The 26,257-nt window shown below is 32.2% G+C and overlaps 5 protein-coding genes across 15 annotated transcripts; 3 read left to right on the top strand and 2 right to left on the bottom strand.

Annotated features, from left to right (window-relative positions):
* Positions 1-16: 16 nt before the first annotated feature.
* On the top strand, positions 17-3,398 carry LOC114875396. The gene is made up of 2 exons (XM_029185621.2): positions 17-2,202; positions 2,290-3,398. The coding sequence occupies exons 1-2, from the start codon at positions 1,447-1,449 to the stop codon at positions 2,503-2,505; spliced, it is 972 nt and encodes a 323-aa protein (XP_029041454.1). The 5' UTR covers positions 17-1,446; the 3' UTR covers positions 2,506-3,398.
* Positions 3,399-3,586: 188 nt separating this feature from the next.
* LOC114875404 (WW domain-binding protein 2) lies at positions 3,587-6,807 on the bottom strand. 2 transcript variants are annotated; one of them, XM_029185647.2, is made up of 6 exons: positions 6,664-6,807; positions 6,103-6,437; positions 5,871-6,023; positions 5,478-5,675; positions 4,041-4,126; positions 3,587-3,979 (listed from the first exon to the last, which is right to left on the bottom strand). In XM_029185647.2, exons 1-6 carry the CDS (start codon positions 6,717-6,719, stop codon positions 3,932-3,934), a joined length of 876 nt encoding a protein of 291 aa, XP_029041480.1. In that variant the 5' UTR covers positions 6,720-6,807; the 3' UTR covers positions 3,587-3,931. The 2 variants fall into 2 exon arrangements, with proteins under 2 accessions (XP_029041480.1, XP_029041479.1); XM_029185646.2 differs by lacking the exons at positions 3,587-3,979; positions 4,041-4,126 and having other exon boundaries at positions 4,902-5,675.
* On the top strand, positions 6,738-12,786 carry LOC114875401 (equilibrative nucleoside transporter 4). 2 transcript variants are annotated; one of them, XM_029185630.2, is made up of 11 exons: positions 6,745-6,819; positions 7,146-7,597; positions 7,801-7,955; positions 8,027-8,155; positions 8,227-8,301; positions 8,374-8,597; positions 8,666-8,777; positions 9,262-9,429; positions 9,496-9,683; positions 9,750-9,990; positions 10,060-12,786. In XM_029185630.2, exons 2-11 carry the CDS (start codon positions 7,428-7,430, stop codon positions 10,443-10,445), a joined length of 1,848 nt encoding a protein of 615 aa, XP_029041463.1. In that variant the 5' UTR covers positions 6,745-6,819; positions 7,146-7,427; the 3' UTR covers positions 10,446-12,786. The 2 variants fall into 2 exon arrangements, with proteins under 2 accessions (XP_029041465.1, XP_029041463.1); XM_029185632.2 differs by lacking the exon at positions 7,146-7,597 and having other exon boundaries at positions 6,738-6,819.
* Positions 12,773-24,625, bottom strand: LOC114875402 (serine/threonine-protein kinase ICK). 9 transcript variants are annotated; one of them, XM_029185639.2, is made up of 12 exons: positions 24,272-24,461; positions 20,943-21,112; positions 19,129-19,404; positions 18,796-19,036; positions 16,799-16,920; positions 16,525-16,737; positions 16,104-16,451; positions 15,883-16,041; positions 15,124-15,273; positions 14,769-15,032; positions 14,195-14,406; positions 12,773-13,427 (listed from the first exon to the last, which is right to left on the bottom strand). In XM_029185639.2, the coding sequence occupies exons 4-12, from the start codon at positions 18,955-18,957 to the stop codon at positions 13,297-13,299; spliced, it is 1,761 nt and encodes a 586-aa protein (XP_029041472.1). In that variant the 5' UTR covers positions 18,958-19,036; positions 19,129-19,404; positions 20,943-21,112; positions 24,272-24,461; the 3' UTR covers positions 12,773-13,296. The 9 variants fall into 9 exon arrangements, with proteins under 9 accessions (XP_029041472.1, XP_029041471.1, XP_029041466.1 ...); XM_029185638.2 differs by having other exon boundaries at positions 20,939-21,112; XM_029185633.2 differs by lacking the exons at positions 19,129-19,404; positions 20,943-21,112 and adding an exon at positions 24,535-24,625 and having other exon boundaries at positions 24,272-24,454.
* LOC114875403 (2-oxoglutarate and iron-dependent oxygenase domain-containing protein 3-like) lies at positions 24,605-26,250 on the top strand. The gene is made up of 5 exons (XM_029185644.2): positions 24,605-24,834; positions 25,092-25,529; positions 25,609-25,762; positions 25,833-25,959; positions 26,036-26,250. Exons 1-5 carry the CDS (start codon positions 24,719-24,721, stop codon positions 26,185-26,187), a joined length of 987 nt encoding a protein of 328 aa, XP_029041477.1. The 5' UTR covers positions 24,605-24,718; the 3' UTR covers positions 26,188-26,250.
* Positions 26,251-26,257: the final 7 nt, after the last annotated feature.

Here is a 26,257-nt window from a genome sequence, read left to right on the forward strand (position 1 = left end):
TAAAAAATTACAATTTGTTAAACTCGTGAAAAAAAATAATGAACGGTAATTTTTCAACTTTTTTATTTGAGCCTATAATGAAAATTTAAAATGTCTTTCGTAGAGTCAGATAAGTTATGTGTATACATATTTTAATGAATTAATTTTTATAGCTTCTCAAAAAACCTCAAGTTATTTAGCCCAATTTTAACCTAGGTATTCTATTTTGAACAGTGTCTACTCACTTTTGCCTCTCACTGTATAAAACAAGAATACAAGGATACGGTTTCTACGCGTTATCCGAGTTGCAATAAACTGTTACTATACAGAAATATAGTCTGCAGACACGAAACGAGTTGATGATATTCAACATAATCGTATTAATTGTTTACGAAAACAACGAACTTGTTAAAATAAATACATTTACAATGCATTTTAACATTGGCCTATATACAAGACAGATTGTCAAAAAAAAGTCCGTCTCAAAATTTCAATAAAGAAAAAAAAAATGAAGTAGACTGTGTCTCAACAGGCGTAAGCAAGCTAATACCATATAATTTTAGTATTATAACTGCTGTAAATGAAATTTTATACTCTGTAATATGTACAACTGAGAAGGAAATCATGAAAAAAACGACAAATCAAACATCTATCGTAACATTTACATTAAATTCATAAGTATTTGCACGTTTAAAAACTATTTCAATGTCCGTTTAAGCGAGACTTGTACATCATGTTGTGTGATTTGATAAAATAAATAATTTTAAGTCTTCTTTATTGTCTTGTTCCTATTTTTTCTTTTTCAATTACATATCCATACAGAATGATTCGTTATTCTGAAATTTCGTACTTGGATATCAAGTATCTTGCCCGCATAAGTATAAAACATCTGCATCCACTCCCATCTGTTCAACACATGAACAGGAAACTTCTTATTAAGGTTTTAAATTACTCGAAGCTAAGTAAGCTGGCCTTCAGACTTTCTTTTACTTTACGTAAGAATCAAAGAACATAGGAACTCCTATCATTCAGAAAACGATTCTATTTGTTGCATAATCGATGTAACGCTTCGCATTTCGGTGAAAGATAAGTGGTTCAAGGTTTAACACGGTGTTCGTGTATGTGTAATATATGAAAGTAGGAGAATTGTATAGCTATACATTTCGTAGAAATACATATACCTATGTGTATGGTGTCATTGATGCCGTTCAAAGTAACAACATGTGTTCCCCTGTTGTATGAAATTTATGTTTGAAGAATAACGCACAATTATTGAATTGAATGAAAAAAGGGAACACAAAGTAATGAATATTACTTTTTTATTATTGATGACTGAAATAATACTGTCATCAAGTTAAACACCTATAATTGATATACTATGAAAATCGATGATATAAATACATCCATACAGATTTTCAAATAATTAAGTATCAATGATTACTTAAATATTTATTCATACTACTAGTAATGGAAGAAGGTGATAACCTGTTAGAAAATATACAAGAAGCTTTCTTATCTTTAAATGAGAGTTTTCTGGAACAAGGTGCATCACTAGCAGATCTGAAATCAATTGGCATAAAAAATGATGCAAAACATAAGAGAAGTTTTTATTTTCATTATGTATGTTCCAAGAAAGTACTGCTTGCCATTTTTACACCAATATTTTGTAGCGTATTTTTTAAATACCTGTACACTGATGTAATGAAAAGTATTCGCGAAACAAGATGCTTAATACCTAACAATTATTTCATATGGGAGTTTACAAGACCAATATCAAATTGTGATTATTGTCGTGGTATTACTTCAGCTTTGATCTTGCCAAATTTAACTAGAGAAGAATTTAAGCGATACGCTTATTCTTCTAGGCCTATGGTGATAAAAAATGCTGCAAGTCATTGGCCAGCTTCGAAGGTATTTAGCTGGAAATTTTTCAAAGATTTATATGAAAATATTGATGGTGCTTATGATTCAGTAGATGAATGTCAGTTTTTACATTTCAAAAGTAATCTCACTAATTTACATGATGTTTTTGCAATGAGCGAAGAAAGAGCCTTGCAACTTAATGGAAAAGATCCCTGGTATGTTGGTTGGAAAAACTGCAACCTTCAGGTTTTGGATGCGATGAAAAAATATTATAGTCTACCTCATTTTTTGCCAGAAGATGTAGAAGTACCTTATTCCAATTATGTTTTTTTGGGATACGAAGAAGGTGCTATCATGCATGTACGTATACTAGGAATAATAAATTGTATCGTTAATTAATTTTTAAAATTACAATTTTGTTAATTAAAATTATTCTCTTTTTCATAGCTGGATTACATCTCACGTCTCATGTGGCAAGGACAAATTATAGGCAATAAAAGTTGGACTGTTGCTCCGACACCAGAATGTGATAATGTTTGTACACGTTTTAATTTTACTGTTTATGCTGGAGACATTGTTCTTTTAGATACAAGAATTTGGTATCATGGCACTTACGTTAAAGATGGAAGCTTCAGTTTCACAGTCACCTCTGAATACGGGTAAACTTCTATATAAGGTGTCTCTAGTCTGGTGCCTCAGGCGGACAGAGGATGAATCTATATGAAAAAGTAAGTCGAAAATATAGAGTGATATTTCCACGGATGAGGCTTCATTGCTAAATAAATCAATGTTAAAAATTTCTATATCTTAAAAAAACCCGCCACTGTACATGAAAGCGTCCTCTAGGGGCGAAACCGAAAAGCTCATTTAGTGCACTAAACAGTAAATAGCGCCACTTGTTTTTGGCGGGATTTTTAAAATATAGAAATTTTGATAAATTTTTTATTTGCTTTTTCATGTAGATTGTAGATCCACACTCATTCCGATTGTGCCACTAGATTGGCAATACCCTTTGTATTTTCAATACATTTGTAGTATACAACTCTAGATGCTATATAGATGGTATTTTTTTATACTATGAAATTGTAAAATCCAAAATGTTTTGCCTTATTAAATTATTTATACATCTAGTTGAATATTTATGAAACTTTTATACACATACAAAAAACTTGAACTATAAAATGTGCTGTTAAAGAGCAGCATTTAAATGTTAAATTATGTGCATAAGAAATTATGACAGATTGATACGAGTTCTGGAATATATCCGATTGTCCCTTTATTTAAATTGTTGTAAGACATTGTATATAATTTATGGATACATATGAGTTGTTATATGTATCATTTTTGCCATAATTAAAAACTAGTCTGCATAAGAATGAATATTTGATATTATTACCATAAATGATCTAATTTGTGCTTTAATAATGTTGGTAATTGTATGATTAAGATATTTTTATATATATATATATATATTTGAAATTTTATACATATACAAACATTTAAATACACGTGCTATATATCTTTTCAAAAAATTGCAGTTTTTACTTCCTGTCAAAAAAAAATATTTATATATATATATTAGAATTTTGTTTGAGTTTAATGTAAATTTTATTGCACGCAGTTAATTGTTATTTAATTTTAATTACATATATCTATATACATATACAAATACTGTGTATCTCCCATAACTTTTAATAAAACGTATTATACAAACAATGTATTTCAAGAATAATTTTTTCCCGTATTAATATGCAATAACTTTTATTTTATATATTTATTTCATTGCACAAAACACAACAATAGTTTCTTTTATATATCATTTATACAGTCTACATAGTAAGTATAAATACTTGTATATTTTGAAGCATAACAATATAATAGAGTATGGTAATTAAAAGTGTGAATAGCATAGGAAATATAGAAATATGGTTTCATTTAGTTGCATACACCAAAACAACATCATAGCAAAATCTAAAATGGAATGCATATACCTGTATCTATGCAGTACAGCGTATTATACATATAATACTAATTGGATAATAGTAGTGTTGAATTTACACCACTATTTTCAGACTCCAAAAATGCAATTTTACTGGTCCTTTTTCTCTGTTGCTTGCTGGAAACTTGGTGGACTTTCCTAAAACATCATATTAAATTATAAGATCTCAATTTTGAAATAATAGTTCTAAATTACTTACATAGTATGCAGGAGGTGGAACATAGGCACACTGTGGTCTGCTTGGATCATAATATGCACTTTGAGCAGCTTCTGCTGCCTTTGCATCTGTAAAAATAACAGAAAAATAGAATATTAATAAAATATAATTGATAAAATTTATCTGCTACAACTGTTGATATAAATTACGTACATTTATATATATTTGATGCGGTAAATTTAAATCGGTCTGGCATTGTTTCTTTTTTTAATTTTTATTAAAAATTAAATAACTACTTTGGTACTTTATTCTTTATGTATTTACAAGTTAATTTTTTAAATCTTTATTTGCTGTAGAGTGGCAATAAAGAATGGCATTGAACAATTATGAAAGTGAAATTCCAAGATAAATCAAGCAGAAATTCTTAATTACTCGCTTTAAAAATATAATAAAATTGTAAGATTTTTCAAACAATATTGATCTGTATTTTTAAAGGAATAGTATTTTGTTATCAAATGCTCAACCTGAATCATTTGTTAATAATAATCAATAATTTTAATGCTGTTAATTGTAAGAAACAAAATTAATTATTCTAGCCACTTTATTTACAATTTACACAAATCAGAAAATAAGTTATAAGTTACTGAGAACTCATAATACCACTCCACGTATTTTTGAACTACCTCTGACAAGTATGAGATAATAACTGAGCATAGTGAAAGTCAACCTTACTCCAGGTCAACCAAACCTGTTATGCAACAATATTGCATAATACTCAAAACTTTCAGGTTTGTCAGACAAAATAGAAAATATGGTACCACTATTCAGTTGCTTAATAAAAAAAAATATGATTCCATAACAAAACAATATGTCAAATTGGTGGGTTCAAATAAAAACAGCAAGTTGTATTTGACTAAATTTTAATAACATAATTTGTTTGTTGTATTATAATATTTATATAAATCTAGAATAAGGCAACAAAAACATAATACTTTATTATCATACATGACAACAATAAGTAATTATTTGTTCATTATTTATAATACATTTGATAAAAAAAAGTAGTTAAAAGTAATTGAATAGTTTTATTAAGATGTGTATACTGTATTAGCATGTAATCTCAAATTGTGTTATAGAGAATATTAAGGAGTATATGCATTTGTATGTTTCTTTAAAAATGTTATCATGTAAATGTATATTGTGTTTTGTTTGTTATAAACTAAAAAGCATTGTTGAAACTTTTAATGTTATTCACAGTATATGAAACAGAAGTTATGTTAACATGCGTGTATAAAAAAAAAATATTTATATTACATCTTTTGTGTCATTAGTAATTGCGCGGATAAGGATTATAAGGATTTTGTTGAGGATAATAACCCGATTGTGCGTAATTACTACCTTGAGGATAGGCAGCATATGGCGGAGGATTTGATGAGTAATTATTGTATTGTGGTGGTTGGCCATAATTTGGATACGCACCTGCTTGAGACATTGGCTGGGCATTATAATTTGGATTAGCCCACCCTGGTGCTCCATTTTGTTGCGGTGGTGTCCAGCCAGATTGTTGAGTAGAACTTCCCCATGCTCCTTGCGGTGGTGCGCTGCTTGCATACCCTTGATAAGGTGCATTTATACCAGGATATGGAGGAGGCATATCCGTCATAAATACAGTGTTTGCTATATAATGAAACATAAAACAATAGTACACAGTAATATAGAATAGAGTAACAATTAATATGTAATTTACAATATGAATTTAAAATTCTTCGTATCTAAAACATATAACACTTATTAATAAACAAGTGGTACAGCTAATTAGTACAAAATATTGAAGTAACATTTAAAACGCATCGAAGAAAAATAGAATTTAACCTGGTGGCACATCTGGAAATACATTAGTTGGAGGTACCCAACCATAATACCCAGTTGGTGCAGCTTGGTAGGCAGGTGGCGGTGCAGCGTACCAATTTGATGTTGGTGGTTGATACGGTGGTGGTGCATCTGATCCAGGACCGTTGCGTTGAGCTACAAATAAAGAATATATCATAAAATTAACGCAATACAAGATTTTATAGAAATTTAATGAATCATGTTATAAATTTACCCATTGATGCTGCTCTTAACATAGCTTGCCCAAATTCTATCGCACCGCCGCTCTTGAAATGCAATTTGAATTTACATTCTCCGACCCAATTGCCATTTGGTTGAGCACGGCATTTGCCTTTAATGTAATTAGCACCAAACATAGGCTGGTCCACTTCAACTTCACTTAATGTTACAAATGGGAAACTAAAAGACTGCATCTTTTCCTTTTGATCTTTAGCATTAAAAATCATCCTGTGTGTGGTCAAGTATAACCGTCCCCGTTTGGTACCAATAAATTCTGGCTGGTCTTGCCCATGAAATTCCATCGTGACATTGTCGCAAAATAGTAGTATGCTAAATAAATAAACATTTTATTCGTTTACACTGTCTTTATCGTATCAAACATGAAACAAATATGATTCTACTAACTACTACAATCATTTAGGGAACGTGAATTATTGATAACAACAAGATAAATTGCTTTCGGAAGGTCATGACAGTAACTACGTTGCAAAAACGTCAGCCGAAACCATGTGGAACAAATATTTCTAATAATAACAAATTTATTTTACAAACTTACCATTCTCCAGCGTGTATAAGAACACCGCCATTAGTGTGTGCTGTGTTTAGCGACATATTTTGTAATTTTTACTTTAACTTCGGCAACAATACTTCTTTCTCATCAGCTGATTCATAAGTGATAAGATGACGCAGTGCGCAAGCGCTTCTTATCTCGGTATAGTATATTCAACGATATAGTAAATCCGCATATGTATAATACATATATGTATAACAAATTTCATTCAATATTTTATACATATATGTATACATTCTTCTTCTGATGACTAAACGTTGCTACAAGTTTTTTACTATATTTCATTGATTATATGTAAATGATTAGGATAACAACTTCAATCTAATCAACGTTACGATGTTACGCAACAGCCCCTGCATTCCTGCAACATTTTCAGCTTAGAAATACTCTTTTACATCAATGCGTTCCATACATTTTACAAAGTATTTACAATTTAATCTTATTAGTTAAATTTCCCGGTAAAACAGTAACAAGAGACGTAAATGCGCACGCAGAAATCAATGCCGCAAATTTTCAAAGCATGCGCTTGAACTCGGGACAAACACGTCTGTGCTTTGCGTAAAGAAATAAATAAGGTAGTGATCAGGTGCAATTAACAGATCGGGAAGAAGTGCGGCGAGAAGCATTATCATTCGATCAACTATTGTGAAATACCTGACAGTCAAAAGTCATCGAAAAAAAAAAATGAGATCATAAAACGATTAACAGTTATAGTTCTGTTTTGTCCTTCCGCATCAATCACGGCGAACATGGATGAGAATTTAAGCCGGGGCTATGTACAATTAGGGAAAGCAAGAGGCATGAATGAATTCAAATTCTCTAATGGATTCACACATTTGTCACCACCGGTTGACAAATCCAACTTCATCTACTTTGCTCTTACACTTGGCGGTATAGGATTCCTCTTGCCTTACAACAGGTCATGCCGCAATAAGACTTTCTTCTTAAATATCATACACTCTTTGCACTTGCAATTTATATTTTTATCTTCCGTATAGAAGTAGAACTATAGACAATTGAATCTGGACGCTAAAAATAAATATTGAATTACGATTATATATTTATACCCTGTTTGTTAAAATATCTTTCTATACGCTATAATATAAAATTTGTTCTTTACAGTTTTATCATAGCAGTGGATTATTTTCAAGCAAGATATCCTGGAACTACTGTAATATTCGATATGTCAGGTGTCTACATTATTATGGCTTTTTTCGCGGTATTTGCAAATAATATTTTAGTCGAAACATTGTCGTTGAACACACGAATAACATTTGGTAAGATTTAAAAATGATAATGATAAATATACATTCCTTTTACCATGCACTTAATTTAATTTAATTTCTAGGATATCTGGTTTCCTTTGTAACTTTAACTTTCGTTATAATTTGCGAAGTTTGGTGGGAACCTTTTGGAGTTAGCACTTCTTATACTATTAACTTAGTTGCTGTTGCGGTAACATCACTTGGTTGCACAGGTAAAAATTGCTGGTATCATTAATTCCCTGCAAATGAGTATTTTATTGTCAATATTTCAATTTGAATGCAGTTCAACAATCAAGCTTTTACGGGTACACGTCTATGCTTCCTAGCCAGTATACGCAGGCGGTAATGACTGGAGAAAGTACGTATAAATAAATTTTTATCGATCAATTAAATTGTCCACGAAACAGTTTAATTACTTTTTTTTTTATAGGTCTTGCTAGTCTTTGGGTTTCTGTCAATCGGCTTTTAACAAAGTCCCTGCTCGACGATGAGCGCAGCAATACATGCGTATATTTTGTTCTATCAAATATTACTATTCTTATGTGCTTTGTGTTGCATCAAATAGTCCGAAAGACTGATTTCGTGCAATTTTATATAACATTATGCCAAGAAAGGAATCGAATTACATTGGAACCAACAGAAGATGTTGGTTTGGTATGTTTTAATTATTAATAGAATCCAATGAATTACTCCAATTAACATGCAATTGTATTTCTGAATAGATGGATCCATTGGATCAAGTTGGTGATCCTTCGAAAGGTCAATATGGAGTTTTAAAAATTCAAACTAGTCCATTAGGGGCTGAGGCTGCAAATGGAAGCACTGATTTAAATGGTAAAGATTTGGTGAATGGTGATTCTAGGGATCAAAATAAGACGAAAATCAAGAATGACGAAATAGCGTTTACGGCTTTGTTTTCTAGTAATTAACGTTTAAAAATTCGAATTAAAAGCGCCTGAAACCTGCAACCCGCCTAGCACCGACGACTGAACGTCAGGTCAGCAGGGGTTGGTACAGCAGCATTCGGCTTTCTCTTCTTGGTTATGACTGTACCTACCCCTGCTGACCTGCGTTCAGTCGTCGGTGCTAGGCGGGTTACAGGTTTCAGGCGCTTTTTACTCGAATTTTTAAACGTTAATTATTGGAATATAAAGCCGCAAACACTATTTCGTCATTCTTGATTTTCGTTTTATTTTGATCCCTAAAATCACCCCTTAAAAAATCTCCCACCTGTTGTCGAACACCCTGTATGATTGTTTTGGTAGATTAAATAAAAATATTTGTTTATAATAATAAGTTAATAATTTGTCATTTTTAGGGACAAATCAATATTCAGCATTTTCATTTAGTAACCCTGTGTATGAACCTGGTGCGCCATCAGGAAATCCTCCTGGTAGCACTGGTCCTACATATAAAGTTGAAGACGTAGTTGTTATGAGAGGATCATATGGAACTCAAACTAACAAACCATGGACTGAAATTAAAAGTATAACATCATTTTTCTTTTGTAACTTCTACAAATTCGTCAGTAATATGAAAATCTTTTACTAAGGGGGTTTACTTGCAAGACTTGAAGTGGCAAAAATAATATTCCCATACATGGCCAGTATTGGAATAGCATATTTTGTGACGCTCTGCTTGTATCCTGGAATCATGTCAGAAATAATCTCTTGTAAACTTAAATCATGGATGCCAGTAATCTTGATGACAGCATTTAATGCTTCTGATGTACTGGGAAAGGTAAACACGAATAGGGTAAAAAAGCTTTAGTTTTTAAATCACATATTGCATTATTTAATGTTTCAGATGCTTGCATTGATTCCTTACGAATGGAAACGTACACAGTTATTATATTTTGCAAGTGCTAGAGCCGTATTAATTCCTTTATTTTTACTTTGCGCATTGCCAAGAGGTGCTGCAATTCTCTCTGGTGAAGGTTATCCATTACTATTTGCTTGTTTACTTGGCGTTACAAATGGTATTGTTGGTTCAGTACCAATGATGCAGGCACCAACTAAAGTTCCAGAGAGTCATCGCGAATTAGCTGGTATTTATATTGTTATTAGCTGTAATTTAACACCTTATTTGATATAACATTGCGATGTTTCTTTTTCAGGTAATATTATGACTTTGTCGTATACTACAGGTTTAACAGTTGGCTCATTATTAGCATATATGATGGACACTTGTTTTGGACTATCATCAGTTCATGCAAAAGATGTATGTTACAAGGTATTAAAATTATCTGTTATGCCGGATAATGGTACCACCTCAAGTATTTTAGTAAATACTGTGTCTTCCACCTTACCCATGTTAGAAACTGTCACACCAAAGGTAAATACTACCGTCAGTGTTTTATCAACTATTTTAAATTCCACTATATTCTCTAATAGTACTATCAGTACATTAACTACTAGTATGGCAGATGCATCTACAACTGTATCCTCGAAAATTTTTGGTAATGTTACAGCCTCAGTTAATAGCGCAATCTTGCAACACTAGGATACACAAGTTTGTGTGCTGTGTTGAATCTGGTGTTACTTGAACAAAATTATACAACAGCTTTGTTTATTAGTTATTCATTACTTATTTTTACTTTTCAAATTATCGTAAAATATCGCCAGACTGAGCACACACACAAAGACTAAAATTCTCCATTAATATATGATTCCATAAATGATAGTGATTTTACTTAAACTTTAAGCAAAACGGTGATCGATGCGCAGAAGGTATTTTTGACCAGAAATGAACAGGAGTCAATAAATAAGTAAAAATAGAGCACTATTATACGATTTTAATTGAAATTTTAGTTCAACAAAATTTGTTCTAGATATGTTTTTAAATCTACATTATATTTTATTCTCTTAAAAGATATTGTGCCTTTCATGCTATTGTGAATAATTTCATATTCCACGCTTATCAAACTTCCTTGTTAAATATGAAAAAAATTTCAAATAACTATACAATAGGTTGCACGAAGATAAAAAAGTAATCTTTAAATAATGTGACGATAAATAATTTCAGTATGGCAAAGTTTTCTAATAATTCTGCCTAATATGAGAAAGGGATTAGAGACTGTTGACATTGAATTTGATCTCCTATAATTTGTTACGACGTGATTAATTTTTTAATAGGAGCCTATTGTGTTAAGTTTTTTTGGGACTGTCTGGAATGACTAATATAAAAAAAAAAAACAAAAAACGATTGTATCCAATGAATATGGAATCAGAGTCCTTCCAGTTGTTAGATTGATGGTTGAAAAATAGTAAATTTATGCGATAAAGTTATTGCGCAGATATATTCTGTAAGAAATTGTTATATGAGTCTGCGTGGATAGTTGATATTATAAACCTAAAATACGTATACTCACGGTATACTTCCGTATTAAAAAAAAAATGGAGCATGTGTTTCTTTCAAGAGCGTAATTTTAATCTATGTTACATCTCAGAACATATGCACAATTGTATGGAAAACTATAATCAAATTTTCAATCTTTATAGCAATTAAATTTACACGATAGATAAATGCGAAACTTGAAACCCATATTCACGTATTGTGATAGAAGTTATATGCGTAACGAAAAAAAGGTTAGATTCCTTAAATTTTTTCTGTTAACAAGTTAAATCACATAAATGAAGCTCATCCAAGCTCGTGAATTAAATGGACTTAACTGACGGATCGCACGTATGCGAATACATACTCGGAAGCATTTTTACGAACATATTCCGATGGATTACTTCAAATATAAAATTATATTTTAATGGATAAATGTATATGTGTAATATTCACCAATGTACCACCCATCCAAGCAGCTTACAGATGTAATTCGTATATTTAAAGTATACTTAGAGATCATTTAGATGAAATGCATACGCAATAACTGCATAGATTTCTTCACTAAACAAGCGTCTATAAGTTTGGAAAATAACGTAAGATTAATATCATAAACACTTCGATCGGATCATTGATTAAATATCACACTTTTATCTTGTACGGTGATTTGTTTTATACAATATTTCTAAGATGCACAAATATCGGTAACCCTTTTAAATAAACAGCATATGGATTAGGGTTGATTGTTAAGATATGAAGGTGGATGAACTATTAGATATCTTACTTTTTACATATCATCGTTAAAAGATTTTTAAATTTTTGAGCAAATTTAAGAAGATAAATATTTAGGAACAGGGATATATGTATGTACAAATTCTTGTGCGTGAAGATAATTTTCAAAAAAAAAAAAAATAAAAACTTTTTTCATGAAATGTTCCTTTACGAAATATTTTTACAAAACAAATCCAACTTTACAACTGTGTGATAGAGAAACATATTTTAGTCATTGTTCATTACGTGATAGTAATATATTTTTTATTATTTTTAACTTATATTGTAAACACATTAGTTCCAAAATATAGATATATATGCTAATATACTATGTTAAAAAAATTTTCAAGGATACAACCAATTGCAAAGGCAAATGTATTAAATGAAAGTTAAAATCACGATAGTTTACGAAATGAGTGAGGTATATGATTACGAATGTACAGTATCAGAATGCTTCTCAAAGATTATGTGTAGAAAATATGGAGAGTTATTTCGTTTTATATATTATTGTTTTTCATTATAATATTCTGTCCTCACACACTCTGTCAAGTGCGACACGGAGTAATTTTTTGAGCATATCTTGAACTGTATTTAAAAGAAAAAAAGGATTACTATTAATTATACAAAGAAAGTTGTATGTGATTAATTTTTACATTGATTTTTTATGTATGCCAGAAATTACTCCATATTGCAATTAATCAACATGTACAAATAATAAATATGTATATATATATATATATTATATTCTTTAATATATCTTATCCAAGTATTATACTCTTTAGGAATCAAACATTACATTTTTAACCATTATCATTAGTCATTACTGTCTTTTACAACAGTTCTATTTAGTAAATTATTAAAAAAAAAAAGATTAATATACTGAATTTTATAATGTAAGTATTATCAAAACAGCATTACTCAACAATTAATTCAATAACACTATAAGAAAGGTAAAATATATAAATTGTTTTTTTCCTAATTATCATTACATGAACATTGACCACTAGAGCTTAACGAGATTATTTTAAAAATGTGATCACTTGCGTGCAATTGAAAAAAATAATTAATGAAGTGATTACATTTTTAAAAGTATGAATTTTTTGTAAGTTGGTTCTTTTGTATTATTCGTATCATTGTATCATTCACTTACGTCTTCCTCGCAATGCAATGAAACGACAAACGTCATTTTATCACAGTTGAATAAATTGTATACGCTAACTTGGGTATATGTGTAATGCTTTTGATGCAGTTATTTCAGATACTTAGCAGCCCAATCAGTTCTTCCATGAAGACCTCCACTTCCCTTTGTGTTCAGTACACTTCCATAGACATTCGGTTGATGGGTTCCCTTATTTGTTGTTTCTATCAAATTAATTAATTCTTCATCAGAGATTTTAATCATCTGATCGTACTTATTATTCCGGTACTTCAAAGACAAAATTACACAGAGTGTCCCAGAAAGAGTGTTAGTCCTTTAAGGGAGTGGTAGCTGGGGTGATTCTGAACAACATTTTCCTTTGCGAAAATGTTGTTTGAAGTTTCGTATTTGAATTATTAAGGAAAAACACTGGCCAATTAGAGCGCGCATAGCGCGCAGGCTCAGGGACGGCAGCCTCGACTACGACAAATGGGCTTGACACTTTCGGCACCCTGCTGGTATAGCAGGAGACGTTGGAAAAATAAATGAATCGAACTAATTGAATTTTTATTGTTGCTAACTTGTTTCTTTTTTATTTGTTGCTTAAAATACTTAGAATTTCTTTTTTACATTTTTATGACATGCGGTAAGAGATTTGGTTCTGTATTTATTTTAAGCAACGATTAAAAATGTTTAATCAATTTAATTTATTTATTTTTCCAACGACTCCTGCTATACCAGTAGGGTGCCGAAAGTGTTCGTTCGGGACCTAGGCCAAGCCCATTTTTCGTAGTCGAGGCTGCCGTCCCTGAGCCCGCGCGCCATGCGCGCTCTGATTGGCCAGTGTTTTTCCTTAATAATTCAGAAACGAAGCTTCAAACAACATTTTCGCAAAGGAAAATGTTGTTCAGAATCACCCCAGCTACCACCCCCTTAAAGAACTAACACTCTTTCTGAGACATCCTGTATAATTTTGTAGGAAAAATACAAGTTGACCATAAATACTCACTGATCGTTTGTGTACCATAAACGCTAGGATAGGGCAACCTCAACGTCTGATCTGTAATATAACGATTTCGGGGTAGGTAATATTGCTTCGTTTGATTTTCAACCGAGTTCCTTGGCACCCAGAAGGAGTCCGTGAATTCTTCATACTTCTCCATAGGTTGGCCAACCAAATTCCGCATTAATCTAGGTCGGTTTGGTTCAGCATCACCGTTTCTTTCAAAGCAAAAGAGAAGAAAAAAAATCATTAACATAATCCAATGAAGAAAGCGATTAACAATCAGGTCCAAAAAAATTCGAATAATTTTATTGAACACCTTAAATTTACAATAAAAACGTCAAGGATCTGATTTACGTTCGTACAGTCGTTCTAATGATCAATTAATTTTTCATTTACAGTGAGATTGGATGATAATTTGAGATCAGTTAAGAATTTGCCAAAAACGAATTTTTCCATCATGAATGAGTGCTTGTGAAGTTGATTTTTCCAGATCAAATAGCACACCAGCGTGCATCCCATTATTACCATCGAACAGGGAGTCAGGATTCTCTTTAGAAGATTTCGAAACATTCGATACCTGGACGACAAACTTGTGCTCTGCCCTGCGACGTACCGAGCCACGCTGAAGTAATGCTGTTTCCCCGATACTTTTCGACCATTTTTCAAGCTCGACTGCGACTGATTCCAACTGATCGCAGCCGGTTCGTTCCAAGGCGGTAACACCCAGTTCCCGTTGCTCTGATTCGGATTGTCTGGCAAATAATTCTCGTTCCAATTGGCACGGTTCTCTTTATACACTCGTTCTGGGGCAAGGATTGCGTTCTCGGGAACGATCTTGCTTCTGACGTGGATAATCAAGGATTAGATTATAATGTCGCGGGCAGAGGGTATCCATTTAACACGGTTTTGATTAGTAAATTCGTGCAACCAACCCTAACAGCTCGGCAAAATCGTCCTCGTCCATTTTCGAGGGATTATTATCGCGAAGGTAATTGTTATGATTCAGTATGGGCAGCGTCGGTTGCTCTTGCGTCGGTTGTACCATTTTCTCTTGCGCTCTAAAGATGTTGAAATATATTATACTGAAAATTCATATCAAAATATACAGGGTGTTCGACAACAGGTGGGAGATTTTTTAAGGGGTGATTCTAGGGATCAAAATAAGACGAAAATCAAGACTGACGAAATAGCGTTTGCGGCTTTGTTTTCCAGTAATTAACGTTTAAACATTCGAGTAAATAGCGCCTGAAACCTGCAACCCGCCCAGCACCGACGATTGAACGTCAGGTCAGCAGGGGTAGGTACAGTCATAACCAAAAAGAGAAAACCGTAAAAAAATTTTTACGATATTAGAATAGATTTTAATCTGTTTCCAAATTTTTGGGAAGATTGTTTATATGCCGTAAAAAATGTTGTAGTACTGAGAAACAGAATAGCACGAGGTAAGTTTCTACTATTCAATGATTCTTGGTTAGTACCGACCCCTGCTGACCTGACGTTCAGTCGTTGGTGCTGGGCAGGTTGCAGATTTCAGGCGCCTTTTACTCGATTTTTTAAACGTTAATTACTGAAAAACAAAGCCGCAAACGCTATTTCGTCTCATTTAGATCCCTAGAATCCTTAAAGACTCCTTAAAAAATCTCCCACCTGTTGTCGAGCACCCTGTATAATTTTAAGATGATGTATTTTACCTGGATTCTAACGTGTTAAGAATATCTTGTTGTGAGTAGTACTGTTTGGGCATGGGAGGAGGAAGATTTACTTTGTTTAAAACAAGATCTCGTTGAGAGGTGACCCCAATCTTTTTGCTGTTAATCGCACGCGGAACGTTCACTTGAAAATAGGGATACCTGTGAAAGAACATTTTAATACAACCTTCTTATCCACCGCTGTTTGTGCTAGTTACATCTACCTTAAAGACTGTTGCGCTGTGGGCCTTTTAATAGGATTCCATTGCAGCATGTCTTCCATAAGTATCACTGCCTCTTGACTGGCATTTGGTATTAGGACGTTCAACGAGGTGCGAGTGAAATTTGGAAATTTGAAATTCATGGCGGCTGCTAATTGATACCCTTCCGGCCAATCGTCCCTCTCTGGGGTACCGATTACAGAGCATATTTTAAAGATTTCATCGATCTCACTTTTCCCAGGGAACAATGGTCGAAATGTGTACAATTCGGCCATGATGCAGCCCACTGCCCAAATATCGATCGGGCTGTTGTAGGTCGTAGAATGGAGCAGTACTTCCGGTGCTCTGTACCTGAAATAAATTTCCTAACATGAAACTACCATTCATACAGCGACCGAATTACTTTCATTTTTACAATCGTTACCATCTCGTGGACACGTAATCCGTGTATGGAGGCCTCGACCTTATTTCTCTGGCTAATCCAAAATCGGCGATCTTCACCAACTCCGGACCCATGCATAATAAATTTTCAGGTTTCATGTCGCGATGAAAGAAACCATGCTTATGCATGAACGCCAGTCCTTGCAATACCTGGTAAACTATATTTCTGATCACCGGTTCGGGGAAAAGTTTGTCCCTGTTATATAAGAAAAAAAGATCTGATGATTCTATATATTTAATCATTGCGATGCACATACCTATCCTTCATCAGTTGGTAAAGGTTTTCCTTCATGTACTCAAAGACAAAGTACAGTACATCATTCTCACGGATTACCTCCTTCAGTTTCACCACGTTTGCGTGACTGAGTTTCTTCAAGGACTAAAATATAAAACAGCACAATTATTATAGAATTATGACATTCATAACAGCTACACCCTGCCGCAAAAGTATTCGTCCACCGATTAAAACAGAATACCTCGTTTAAAATTGAACCAAATGATTTCAGGTTTCTCGAGAAGCTATACAAATTAATTTACTAAGATATATCCTTTGTTGTTTTAAAAAATTAAAATTTGCCGAAATCGGGAAAGAAATAGTCAATCAACTATTTTATGCGAGCCTATAATGAAAATTTAAAATATGTCTTTATGCTGAAAATTTCATCGAAATCGGTCGATGCACTTAGAAATTATAAGTAATTAAAATTAATTAAGTAATTAAAAGACGGAACTAGTCACATTCTTACAATAGATGAAAAGTCGCGATTTTCGGAAATTTTAATTACTTATAACTTCTAAGTGCATCGACCGATCTCGATGAAATTTTCAGCATACACATAATATACTTTAAGTTTACAAATGTCATATTTTAAATTTTCATTACAGGCTCAAATAGAAAAGTTAAAAAATTGCCTTTTAAATTTTTTCAAACGACAAAGACATATATCTTATAAGAAGGGTTTTGATTTTTGAATATATTTTAAAGGACCGAAAAATAAGTTATACGTATTTTTTTATTTTTGCCCGTTTTCATATTCAGGGGTTGAAACGACCCCCTAAAGTTTCGGCTACAATAGTCTATCTCGGAAACTATCAGAGATAGAAGAAAACTTTCGAAGGTAAAGTTTCATGGTTTTTCTGAACATATAACAACTGGTCATAAATTTTGTAAAAAATAATTTGTTTATGACAAAAAATTTGTTATTGTAAAATTGATATGCAACAAATTTACATAATAACAAAAAAGAACATAAATTTGTTTCTGAATCCACTGATGATATTATATGCTATGTTTGCCTTTTACATTTTTGCATATTTGAAAATTAAATATGCATCGCGCACATACGTCGGGTCGTGGTCATACCAGATATAGATGTACGGTTAATATCCATTACGATATCTAGCGTTTACCATGTATACTAGGCATTAATACAGTTATTTAAAGCTTACAATATTAATAAAAATTATATTAGTACACATCTATGTATTAATATGCGATACAGATTGTATCTTACAAAAGCTTCAGATTATAAATTTATACCACATATGCATACCTAACATACACGTGAAATATAATTGCACCAATCATGTTACTAGAATCGGAAATTAATTTACATTTATTATATTCCTTACCATCTGTATCGCATATTAATACGTAGATATGTACTAATATAATTTTTATTAATATTGTAAGCTTTAAATAACTGTATTAATGCCTAGTATACATGGTAATGGATATTAACCGTACATCTTTATCTGGTATGACCACGACCCGGCGTATGTGCGCGATGCATATTTAATTTTAAAATATGCAAAAATGTAAAAGGCAAACATAGCATATAATACATCAATGGATTCAGAAACAAATTTATGTTCTTTTTTGTTATTATGTAAATTGTGATTGCTTTTAAAATATTGTTATAAACAAATTATTTTTTACAAAATTTATGACCAGCTGTTATATGTTCATAAAAAACCATTAAACTTTTCCTTCGAAAGTTTTCTTCTATCTATTATAGTTTCCGAGATAGCTTATTGTAGCCGAAACTTTAGGGGGTCGTTTCACCCCCTAAATATGAAATACCTTATTTTTCGGCCCTTTAAAACATATCCAAAAATCAAAACACCTAAAAACCCTTCCTTGTTAGTAAATTAATTTGTATAGCTTCTCGAGAAACCTGAAGTCATTTGGTCGAATTTTAAACGAGGTATTCTGTTTTAAACGGTGGCAGCAGGGTGTACGTGTTAATCTTACTTTAACTTCACGCAAATTCATTGCTTCCTCCCAGGAATAGTATTTCCTCTTCATCCTTTTTATAGCGACCTTCTCACCAGTATCAATGCGTTCTCCAAGAACGACGGAACCGAAAGTTCCATCCCCCAGTTGATTCAAAGTGATGTATCGGTTCATCTTCATCAGTGTTTGGTTTCTCTATGCTTTTCCCTTCAGCTTGTCAGCTGATTTGTTAAGTACCTCTGTCGCATCATAACAATTTCTGAAACACATGTTCGGTTAACAAATTATTTCTTAATATAAGATCAAGGATTTTGATTGATTGCTTGTTAAGCATGACATAACTCAGCTTACTTAACATTATTAACGCAAATTTAACCGCGATGACATTTCATAGATTATTAATATTCTAATAATTAATTTGATAATTAATTTCATAGAAAATTATTTGGTTTGTGCAAAAATGAATCTCTACATTGAGAGACACTGCCCATTAAACAAAAGACCTAGCTCTGTCATCAGAGTCGATAAACACATTGAAGGCCCGGGGCCATTATTTTTCATTTCTGAAATTGGGCGTCGATTCATTCCTTGTCCATTCGCAGTGTAGTAAAAACGGTTCTTCCAAGCCTTCAAAATAAAATATCTAGTTTAAAGAATTCACTGAGCTTTTTCAATATAATCCCATATTCCATTATTAATTAACAACGAAGACAAGCCTAATGAATATTCTGGACCAACGCATTGTGAATTACTGATTTATTAGAAAAAAAGATTGAATTCTAAAGAAGGTGCTCGGAAAAATGGTCCACCTCTCATAAATATACAGGGTGTCCCGGAACTGGTGGTGACGCTTTATTTTCGAAAAAAATAAGTTTGAAAATTTGTCGAGTACGCGTGTAAGTACTTGATTTAGCTTCAGTTCGACGGATTTTACTATCTTACTGTTCCGAGTAGGAGAGTACTTCCGTGCTTCTTGCAATGCTTACTGATGCTGAAGCTGGTCCAAGTGCACGCGTACTCGACAAATTTTCAAACTTATATTTTTCGAAAATGAAGCGTCATATTTTCGATTCAATTTTTCACGTAGAATCAACCCCCTACTCGCTTGTACCACCAGTTACGGGACACCCTGTATACAGGGTGGTCCACGCAGTTGTTTCAGGTCATAACTCCGTTATAAATGCATATACGAAAAAATTTCCAAGAAGAAAGATAAATTGCTCGAAGGGCGCTACATTCGTAGGCCCTCAGACTTTATTTAAGTGCAACAGTGCATGTGCAATTAACAGTTGCACCGTTTCTTTAAATGGAAATGCATATTTTTTGTTGCACAGATCGATTGTTCTGTTCGTTTTACGTAAAAAATTATTAGTTCTCGAGATATTTTCGAAAAGTATCTTTATTAAAGAAAATGCTCAAACGCTTCTCCATTACATTCTAAATATTTCTGATAACGTTTTTTTATTGTTTTCATAACTGCGTTTAAAGTATCTGTAGTTATTGCTATACATTCCAGCAAAAACGTTATCAGAAATGTTTAGAATGTAATGGAGAAGCTTTTGAGCATTTTCTTTAATAAAGATACTTTTCGAAAATATCTCGAGAACTAATAATTTTTTTGTTTTTTTTTTTGTTTTCATAACTGCGTTTAAAGTATCTGTAGTTATTGCTATACATTCCAGCAAAAACGTTATCAGAAATGTTTAGAATGTAACGGAGAAGCGTTTGAGCATTTTCTTTAATAAAGATACTTTTCGAAAATATCTCGAGAAGTAATAATTCTTTTGCCATGGAACCCTAATAATTTTTTACGTAGAACGAACAGAACAATCGATCTGTGCAACAAAAAATATGCATTTTCATTTAAAGAAACGGTGCAACTGTTAATTGCACATGCACTGTTGCAGTTAAATAAAATCTGAGAGACTACGAATGTAGCGCTCTTCGAGCAATTTATCTTTCTTCTTGGAAATGTTTTCGTATATGCATTTATAACGGAGTTATGACCTGAAACAATTGCGTGGATCACCCTTATAAATCAGAATTAAATCTGACAATTAAAAAAGAGGTCCTGTAATTACATGGCCCATATGAAATAAATCAAGACCCACAGTCTGAATAACCTTTTCGTCTTGGAACAATCATGCTGGAGAAATTGTACCTACTGAAACGCCATGTATTTTCGAGTTTGATTGTTTTCATCGTGTAATATTAGACTGTTCGCGTGTCGTCAACGAAATACACGACGACCTTTCCTATACTCGATCTAAAGCTCGTCCATTATTGATTTTCGTCGATAGTTAAGTTTCGCTGGTCGTAATGAGTGGTGTACGAGCTGAAAATAAAAAAAATAAAAAAAAATGAAAAAACGAAAACAATCTTAGCCATGTAGACTAAACTTATTTTATCTATGTGTAAAGACGCAGACGTTACCAGCACACCTAGCTTTATTATTCTTATGAATTGCATATAATCCTTTGAGATAAAGGATTATAAGAAATCGAAGTGCGTCAATACTTTTTTAATTCGCTGAATTCTTTTTCGAATCATCTACTTCAACCTGGCGATACAAAACACAATCAGCTCTTTTTAAGGCTTAAAAACGAGAAACACCTTAGTTGCATTTATATAAGGGGGCCATTTGTACAACACAATCAGCTCTTTTTAGGGACCCACATACTTAAAACGAGGAACACCGTGAAAACAAGGACGTTAAAAGTTAAGATCAGAAAACTTCATTAAAACATTAAAATTATTAATATATTATTTAAATAAATTACTGTTAACTAACAGACAGTTTAGGGAAAGAAGAGTTCATACTTTTCTGAGAGCTGTTTCTGGTATGAGAAACGTGGCGGTTAGGTTGAGCGCCTCTAACGTTCAGCCTGGCTTTGCCTTATGAAAGGGCGTTGCATTGTTTTTATTTTTTTTTAACTATGATGTACCAATCCGACACTCTTGAAACTTTTACAGATAATAGTTAAATAGTAAAGGATTATTATTAATTTCTTCGGTGGGTGTCACTCAAAGGATTGTTTATAAAAATCACTTTCAAAAATTTATTTATTAATTTTCAACCCCCAATCATCGAATAAAAATTTTGAAAAAAAAGTATGAAATATAGCTAATGAATACCTACTATTTGCACTTTAATGTGTTCAAATATCTTAAATAGTTTCCGAGAAAAAAAATAGTAAATTTTTGGGGTTTTACCGTCATATCTCCCTTATCAGAGGGGGTAGGGGGTTGAAATTGCACACAATTGTTGTTTAGGCAAAAAGCATTATGTAGTATAAATATCAAGGCTTGAAGACTAGACCCTTTCATTCGACTAGATTATGCTAATGTTAATTTTCATTTGTTTCTTGATTTATACGAAATTATGCCTTTTCTCACGGACAGGTCGATAGATCAATGAATTGATTTAACGCTGCTTATTTAACAATTCAAAATTGGCGATACCGTCATCTACTGAAAAGTTATTTATAAAGAACCCTGTTAAGAAATTAATGATCATTATAAAAACAAAAGAATGTATACATGATCAGGTGATGTGTCTGAATATTTTACGCGCTTTCACGCAAGTTTGATTTTGTTTGAAAGGGGAAAAGCTATCGCTAGGAAACGTTGACATACCGTTCATGAAATATGAAACGTTATACGGGTACTATATACGGTCATTCGGATATGTAAATCGATTACTGAATTTCAGTTACTTTCAAAGACGACTTATCGTTACTTTCTGATCGATGTATACACGGATTTTGCTAAAGACACGTGTACCTTGCATTTAATACGAATAAATACAGTGGGTCAGAAAATTATTCGCTCACCGTTTAAAACAGAATATCTCATATAAAATTGGTGAGGTTTCTCGAAAAGCTATACAAATTAATTTACTAAGATACGTGCTTTTGTCGTTTTAAGAAATTATAATTTGTCGAAATCGGAAAAAAAAATAGTAAAAGGCAATTTTTTAACTTTTTTATCTGAGCCTGTAATGAAAATTTAAAATATGTCTTTGGTAGATTCAAATAAATTATGTTTATGCTGAAAATTTCATCAAGATCGGTCAATGCACTTAGAAGTTATATGTAAGTAATTAAAATTAATTAAGTAATTAAAAGACGGAACTAGTCATGTTCTTAGTCATGAAATTTTCAGCATACACATAACTCATTTGAATCTACGAAAGACGTGTTTTAAATTTTCATTAGAGGCTCACCTAAAGAAGTTGAAAAATTACCCTTCACCATTTTTTCTCACAGTATCAAGAAACTGTAATTTTTTAAAACAACAAAAGCACATATCTCAGTAAATTAATTTTTATAGCTTCTCAAGAAACCTTAAGTCATTTGGTCGAATTTTAAATCAGGTATTCTGTTTTAAACGGTGAGCGAATAATTTTCTGACCCACTGTAAGTAGCGACGATTCTTTAGACGAATACTTTAGAAATAAATTTCTGCTAAAAAGTCTATATAACTTGCAAATACTAAAAATAATTATAAAGTGTACGTATATTTAGCTGTGAAACTTAGTTAGCCATCCTCAATATAAACGTCACAGGATAATTTATATCATTGCAAATAACAGATTTGTCACTTCGTGTAACAATACTCTGTACACATTTGTACTTATATAACGCATCGATAAAGCAAACACGTACAAAGCAACGAGGTGGTAGACGACGCAAAGCTATTGTTTGCCACGATTATTCTACAAGTATCGTGACTTTTTCTCAAATCATACGTTCACAATGTCGACCAGGTTACGATAACCCAGTTACATTCTGGCAGGGTTAACAAATGACTTTGTCCTAGAAGCAAGGGGAACCGTAATCCGGGCTACATCGAGCACCTGGTCAAGATTAGCATTTTCTTCGGTTCGCATGCGAACAATCTTCGGTCAGTCATGCGAACTTATGGATTTTCTCAACTCGCCAGAGTCAAGAAAATATATATACATTAAAAGAGACATTCTACCTATTGGCTCATTGCAATCTGAATTTTTTAGTCAATTTAAAATACTGAAATCTAAGGACGGTGCGTTTCGTAATCCTTTATACAATTCTATAATTATTGCACTTAGCATTAGAATGAAACTGAAAAATTAATCAGGAAGATATTATTTAAATTTAAGAAATTATATAAAAAATAACATTTGATATACTTGCATAAAATAGTTGCATTTCCGGAACCAACCAATGGAACTTCAATCTTCTTATTTTTTTTTCAATTCCTCTTTAGTGTTGGTCCAATTATATACAAAGATCTGTCACATCTTTTATAACATTACGTAAAAGTAATTTCAACTAGGCACTCTATTCATTTTCAAAATTTAGACAATGAAACAGAGTTATAGGAAGCAAATTAGACGAAGGATTTCAAAACTTTGCAGGATACACCGGAAGTGCTAAGTATTAACCAGGTAGCACTTGATGTAATTCGTGTTCTACGAAAGTGGTTAATGTAAAATGATTTTTATTTTACTCACGAGAAAAATCACTTGATTCAACAGCATTCCACGTATTTGATCACCTTTCTGCGCAACGTTTATTCGCAAACTGTTAATCGAGCGGCCATGCTTCGCTGTGTATCCATGGTTACAAATGCTAACTAAAACTTGAACCATTGGAAGGTATTACGACCCTTGTGTTGGTTCGTTCATTGACCGTACCTTTTTTGTTGAAAATAATACATAAATTACTTTTTCCATAATAAAGATACACGATTAAAATATCGGAAGTCATTACTTACCAGAAGTAGAATAATCGATACTTGATCGATAACGCTATGAAGTAATTCAATAATGGCGTACAGTACCGAGCATGGCGGACATCCCCAGGGGGATGGATTTTTCCCAGGAACGCTTGATTCCGACTACAAGTATATGTTAAAAACGTTAGTGTATGTTTAATAATAGTATTATTTAAATGAAATAATGTCGCAAGAAACTAAAAAGGGAAAGAAAAAACAGGTAACAAAGGAAAAAACGAACCATAAAGAAGAGAAATCAGAGGAAAATGCGAAAAAAGATTCAAATGAAAACGTCAAATTGTATGTAACATTGAAATATTATGTTTTGATGATACTTAACTTATATATTATTGAATATTGCTAATTAGGAATGAAATTTGATACATTATTTTATATGTTTTTTGTTAGAAATTCAGTTTATATATTCATGTTATTTTATAGGTTAGTCTTATCGTCATATATGTATATAAATATTAATTAATGAATTCATTATTTATTTCATATAACATTACAGAAATTGATTCTTAATCTTTGATTCATTTGGTATCATTTTGCAGAAAGTATGGCCCTTTTGTAACATTTCCTTATCAAAGAATATGGTCACGTTCTGCTCTAATCCTTACAGTGTTATTTATTGTTTGGTATAACAGTAAGCAGGGTAAAGAAATATCCTTAGCAAAACAGAAAGAAATTTTGTTAAGCCGTACACAACACGTTGAATGTTCGAATGATTATAAAGCTGAGACAAGCGAATATCCCGAGTGTGTACCAGAGAAATGTGGAAGGATAGTTTCAGATAAATTAGTCTCGTCAACAGAAACCGATGTTTTGTTAAAGATAGCAATGAATGGTTTAAGTTTAGGGGGTTCTGACGGAGGTGCAAGTATTTTAGACCTTCACTCTGGTGCATTGAGTAAAGGTCGTGATTTTATTAATATCTATACATTGCCAGAGGCAAAAACAATATTCAACAGTGCTGATTTTGCAATTTATAAGTATGAAAATTTACCATCTTTCTTTAAGACAAACATAATCACTTTTATTTTATAAATATATTATATCTTATATTTGTAGAGTAGTAAGAACTAAAATACAACACGCAGTGGCGCACAATTTTGGTGTTCCCGCTAATAAAATATTTTTAACAAAGCCAACATTCTTTTCACGAATGACTAATGTATCTGCGCAAACAATACACGATGAATATTGGCATCCTCATGTTGACAAGGTATACATATTAATTATTACTAATCAAGTTATTAACAGCAGTTTGTTTTTAAAAATAATTTCTTATTTAGGAAACATATCAATCATTTGACTACACAAGTTTGCTTTACCTAAACGATTATGGAAGAGATTTTGAAGGAGGTCGATTCATATTTATCGATAAAGATAGCGTTAACACAACCGTAGAACCCCGGAAAGGTAAATAAGAGTTAGAACCGATAACGATAATGATGGTAAAATTTAAAAATAATTTAATTTAAATATTACCTTATAGGTAGAGTATCCATGTTCACCTCGGGTAGTGAAAATTTACATGCGGTTGAAAAAGTGCAATCTGGAATTCGTTACGCGTTAACTGTATCTTTTACTTGCAATCCAAACGCTGCAATTTCTGATCCAAAATATCGAGCAATGCAAGAAAAATAAATTTTTCTTTAATAAATAAATAAAGTGCATGAACATTCCATTTAATTTTTAACAATTTGTAAATAAAATA

The sequence above is a fragment of the Osmia bicornis genome, chromosome 7 (assembly GCF_907164935.1).
Source record: "Osmia bicornis bicornis chromosome 7, iOsmBic2.1, whole genome shotgun sequence".
Lineage (NCBI taxonomy): Eukaryota > Metazoa > Arthropoda > Insecta > Hymenoptera > Megachilidae > Osmia > Osmia bicornis.

Coding starts and splice junctions, on each gene's coding strand:
- LOC114875401 (XM_029185630.2), top strand. CDS start 7,428: ATGGATGAGAATTTAAGCCGGGGCTATGTACAATTAGGGAAAGCAAGA. Junction 7,598..7,800: donor TTCCTCTTGCCTTACAACAG/GTCATGCCGCAA, acceptor TGTTCTTTACAG/TTTTATCATAGCAGTGGATT. Junction 8,156..8,226: donor AACATCACTTGGTTGCACAG/GTAAAAATTGCT, acceptor ATTTGAATGCAG/TTCAACAATCAAGCTTTTAC.
- LOC114875403 (XM_029185644.2), top strand. CDS start 24,719: ATGTCGCAAGAAACTAAAAAGGGAAAGAAAAAACAGGTAACAAAGGAA. Junction 25,530..25,608: donor GCTGATTTTGCAATTTATAA/GTATGAAAATTT, acceptor TTATATTTGTAG/AGTAGTAAGAACTAAAATAC. Junction 25,763..25,832: donor GGCATCCTCATGTTGACAAG/GTATACATATTA, acceptor TTTCTTATTTAG/GAAACATATCAATCATTTGA.
- LOC114875404 (XM_029185646.2), bottom strand. CDS start 6,719: ATGTCGCTAAACACAGCACACACTAATGGCGGTGTTCTTATACACGCT. Junction 6,438..6,663: donor CTTATACACGCTGGAGAATG/GTAAGTTTGTAA, acceptor TTATTTATTTAG/CATACTACTATTTTGCGACA. Junction 6,024..6,102: donor GTTAAGAGCAGCATCAATGG/GTAAATTTATAA, acceptor CTTTATTTGTAG/CTCAACGCAACGGTCCTGGA.
- LOC114875396 (XM_029185621.2), top strand. CDS start 1,447: ATGGAAGAAGGTGATAACCTGTTAGAAAATATACAAGAAGCTTTCTTA. Junction 2,203..2,289: donor AAGAAGGTGCTATCATGCAT/GTACGTATACTA, acceptor TCTTTTTCATAG/CTGGATTACATCTCACGTCT.
- LOC114875402 (XM_029185633.2), bottom strand. CDS start 18,957: ATGAAGATGAACCGATACATCACTTTGAATCAACTGGGGGATGGAACT. Junction 16,921..18,795: donor TGAATTTGCGTGAAGTTAAA/GTAAGATTAACA, acceptor TTTATATTTTAG/TCCTTGAAGAAACTCAGTCA. Junction 14,407..14,768: donor AGCACAAGTTTGTCGTCCAG/GTATCGAATGTT, acceptor TTGCTTTGAAAG/AAACGGTGATGCTGAACCAA.